This window comes from Nematolebias whitei, chromosome 17 (genome assembly GCF_014905685.2).
Source record: "Nematolebias whitei isolate Nwh7 chromosome 17, NemWhi1, whole genome shotgun sequence".
NCBI classification, from domain to species: domain Eukaryota; kingdom Metazoa; phylum Chordata; class Actinopteri; order Cyprinodontiformes; family Rivulidae; genus Nematolebias; species Nematolebias whitei.
The window spans coordinates 41626268-41630808 of NC_056514.1; the positions used below are offsets into that span (position 1 = coordinate 41626268).

Genomic DNA, 4541 nt, shown 5'->3' on the forward strand with positions numbered 1-4541 from the left:
ACTCCTCAGTCTGCCTCTCCACTCCTCAGTCTTTATCATTCACACCTTTCCCTCATCAGCCACCTGCCCAGGTGCTCTCATTATTCACTCTCCCTCTGTCTTATAAAAAGCCTTTCTCTCCTCCACTCCTGGTCCGGTCATTGTTCTGTATTCACAGACATCTCAGTCCTCCTCTGTCCTGTCTGTTTTTGTCCACCTGATGATCTGCTCTGCCTGTGTACTCTGATGTCCTGTTCAGCCTTGTTTCTGATCCTCTTTTGCCAGAGTAAGTTTTGCTGCACCGACAGCCTTTTGTTTTGTTGTTTAAATAAATTATTTTTATTTAAACTCCTGCCTCGCTCGCCTCCCTGCAAATGGGTTCCAACTGTGAGGATTGTGACATGCATTCAGTTTTTATTCACAATTTGTTTAGTGTCCCAACTTTTTTGGAATCTGGTTTGTATTTATTCTGCTTTTCAATGTTCATTATAACTTTTATGGGATTGTCTGATATAAAAGTCCATGAAGAATAAATTATTTTTGATTACTAACGTCAGTGAAAAGATTCTAACGGTTCTGGTTGGGTTTAACAGAATGCTTCTGTTTTTAACCAGAGAACGTTGGGCTCAGGAGGATCTGATGGAAACCAGTTTATAAAGTCCATGTTTAGAAAAAGACAGACTCCAAAAACCAGATCAGATGGAGAAGCAGCGCATGCTGAGGCATTGATAGACTTTCATTTCTGTTGTTTCTCAGGACCGCCTGAAGACTTCAAGTAGTTTTAGCTTCTGACAGATCCAACTTCTTCTATTGTACAAAAAGAGCAAACGTGGAGCTAAAACATTTAAAACCAGTTGTTTAAACCTGTGTCTCGTGACTTTAAAAACAATAAATTCAAATAAAATCTTCAAAGAAACCAAAGAATCATCTGCAGTGAATATTTCTGAGGTTTTACCTTAAAATTCATGTCCTGCTCAAACTGCTCCTCGAACCTGCGCACCCTCTTCTTCAGGTTCTGGATCTGTCTGGTGAGGAAGGGGATGGAGGGGGGGCACTCATCCTCTGGTTGCTCAGTCCTGTCCCCCAGACCACGACACCTTAACACAAACACACCAAGGATCAGATCCTGTTCCCTAGACCACGACTGGGGTACTCAGGTTCACGTTCCTTCTGTAATCTTATATTACAGATCTTGTTCTTTCATTCAGTCAACCTTTATTTCTACAGACTAAGACTGAGCCACAGGGACTCATTCACAAGAGAGACCTGTTCCAGACAAAACATATAAAGTACAAACAACAATAACAGTAAACAATAACAATAAACTACAGTAAAATGCAGTTAAAATGAGATTAGTGTATAAAACAATAAATCAGGGTGCTGTAAAACAGGGTAAAATACTAAAACAAGAGCATATCTGCTTTGATGTTTCTATTGACGTTATCAAATGTTTGAAATCCCTTAAAGAAATCAAGGAGGACAACTTCAGTTCCTGTTGCAAAATGTTCCAGGTGCACGGGCTGAGTAGGAAAAGGCCTTTTGCAGGGTTCGGTCTGCACTGAGGGGACGCTGCAGGTAATGAAGTCCTGAGAATGCATGTTGTAACTGCAATGACGACGTGACATGTGGGAGGAGATATAAGAAGGAAGCAGACCAAGGAGGGATTTATAGATGAAGATGAACCAGTGTGAGAGTCTGTGTGTAGATAATGATGACCAGTGAATACAGGGTGCAATGATGGGTACGGTAGTCACAGCCAGTTATGAATCTTAGTGCACCATGATAGATAGCATCCAACATCTGCAGCATCCAACATCTGCAGCATCCAACATCTGCAAGCAGGTGGCAAGAACATTCATGTAAATAATGTCACCATAATCGATAATCAGTAGGAAGGTAGCAGTTACAAGGTGTTTTCTGGCATTCAGAATTAAATGGTAAATGGACTGTACTTATATAGCGCCTTTCTATCTAAACAAGATACTCAAAGCTCTTTACACTACAAGTTAAGCAAGATCCATCACGTTTTCAATATGTGGCTTAAAAGAGAGATGTGCATCGACCAAAATTCCCAAGTATTTGTAAGAATCTACAAACTCAATAGGAACACCATGCATGGATGAGAGAGGAGGAAGTGTTGCTGGCACCGACTTTCTGTTGGAAAACAGCATCCCTTTGGTTTTGTCAGCATTTAGCAGCAGCTTGAGATGGAATAAGTCTGACTGAATGATGTCAGATGCAGACTGTAGAAGCTGGAAAACCTTGGTAATTGTGTTAGCTCAGCAATAAACAACAATGTCATCAGCATAGAGATGTAAGGAGGCGTCAGGAATGTTTTGACCTACATTATTATATGAGGGTCTGCTGGGAACGTCTGGCAGAGTCTCCCATGAGACGGAGCTTTAACTCCCACTTCTGGGACAGCTTTGAACACGTTCCGGGGGTGGTGTGGGACATTGAGTCTGAGTGGGCCATGTTCTATGCCTCTATTTTCGAGGCGGCTTATTGGAGCTGTGGCCACAAACTTTTCGGTGCCTGTCATGGCGGTAGCCCTTGAACCCGGTGGTGGATACTGGCAGTGAGAGATGCTGTCACAATGAAGAAGTAGTCCTATTGGGCCTTTTTGGCCTGTGGGACCCCGGAAGCAGCTGATGGGTACCGGCAGTTCAAGCGGCATGTGGCTCGGGTGGTCACTGAGGCAAAAACTCAGGCGTGGAAGGAGTTCGGAGAGGCCATGGAGAATGACTTCTGTATGGCTTCGAGGCGATTCTGGTTCACCATCCGGTGTCTCGGGGGGGAAGCGGTACACCACCAACACTATTTATAGCGGATGTGGTGTGCTACTGACCTCAACTCAGGATGTCGTGGGCAGAATACTTCGAAAACCTCCTCAATCCCACTGGCACGTCTTCCACTGAGGAAGTGGAGCCTGGGGACTTTGGGTTGGGCTGTCCAATCTCTGGTGCTGAGGTCACAGAGGTGGTTAAAAAGCTCCTCGGTGGCAGGGCCTCAAGGGTGGAAAAGATTCGCCCAGAGTTCCTTAAGGTTCTGGATGTTGTGGGGTTGTGTTGGCTTAAACAACTCTGCAATATTGCGTGGACATCGGGGGCAGTTCCCCTGGATTGGCAGACCGGGGTGGTGGTCCCCCTATTCAAAAAGGGGGACCGTAGAGTGTGTTCCAACTACAGGGGGATCACACTCTTGAGCCTCCCTGGTAAGGTCTATTCAGGGGTTCTGGAGAGGAGGGTCCGTCGGATAGTCGAACCTCAGATTCAGGAGGAGCGGTGTGGTTTTCGTCCTGGTCGTGGAACACTGGACCAGCTCTACACTCTCAGCAGGGTCCTGGAGGGTGTGTGGGAGTTTGCTGAACTGGTCTACATGTGCTTTGTGGACTTGGAGAAGGTGTTCGACCGTGTTCCTTGGGGAGCCCTGTGGGGGGTACTCGGGGAGTATGGGGTACCAGGCCCTTTGATACGGGCTGTTAGGTCCCTGTATGACCGGTGTCAGAGCCTGGTCCGCAAGGCCGGCAGTAAGTTGGGCTTGTTCCCAGTGAAAGTTGGACTACGCCAAGGTTGTACTTTGTCACCGATTCTGTTCATAACTTTTATGGACAGAATTTCTAGGCGCAGCCAAGGTGTTGAGGGGATCCGTTTTGGTGACCTTAGGATTGCGTCTCTGCTTTTTGCAGATGATGTGGTCCTGTTGGCTTCACCAGATCGTGATCCACAGCTTTCGCTGGAGCGGTTCACAGCTGAGTGTGACGCGGGCGGGATGAGGATCAGTTCCTCCAAATCCGAGGCCATGGTCTTGAGCGAGAAAAGGGTAGAGTACCCTCTCAGGGTCGGGGAGGAGGTCCTGCACCAAGTGGAGGAGTTCAAGTATCTTGGGATCTTGTTCACGAATGAGGGAAAAATGGAGCGTGAGATCGATAGGTGGATAGGTGCAGCGTTGGCAGTGAAGTGGGTGCTGTACCGGTCTGTTGTGGTGAAGAAAGAGCCGAGTCAAAAGGCGAAACTCTCAATTTACCTGTCGAACTACGTTCCTACCCTCATCTATGGTCATGAGCTTTGGGTTGTGACCGAAAGAACCAGATCTCAGATACAAGCAGCTGAAATTAGTTTTCTCCGCAGTGTGTCTGGATTCCCCCTTAAAGATAGGGTGAGAAACTCGATCATCCGGGAGGGACTCAGAGTAGAGCCACTGCTTCTCCACGTCAAGAGGAGCCAGTTGAGGTGGCTCGGGCATCTGGTTAGGATGCCTCCTCGACGCCTCCTTGGTGAGGTGTTCTGGACACGTCCCACTGGGAGGAGACCCAGAGGAAGACCCAGACACGCTGGAGGGACTATGCTTCTTGGCTGGCCTGGGAACACCTTGGGATTCCCTTGGAGGAGCTGGCCCAAGTGGCTGGGGAGAGGGAAGTCTGGGCCTCCATACTTAAGCTGATACCCCTGTGACCTGACCCCGGATAAGCAGAAGAAAATGGATGGATGAGACAACTTTGTTGTGATTTGACACTATATAAATAAACTGAATTGAATGGATGGATGGATATATGTATGTAT

At 47.0% G+C, this 4541-nt stretch overlaps 1 protein-coding gene across 1 annotated transcript in view; it reads right to left on the reverse strand.

Annotated features, from left to right (window-relative positions):
• fam13c (family with sequence similarity 13 member C) overlaps positions 1-2454 on the reverse strand; it is a 12339-nt gene extending 9885 nt beyond the window's left edge. The window contains exons 1-2 of the mRNA XM_037690978.1: positions 2393-2454; positions 935-1076 (exon numbers count right to left, since the gene is read on the reverse strand). Coding sequence (XP_037546906.1) covers positions 935-1076; positions 2393-2454 — 204 coding nt within the window. The remainder of the gene's footprint in view (positions 1-934; positions 1077-2392) is intronic.
• Positions 2455-4541: the final 2087 nt, after the last annotated feature.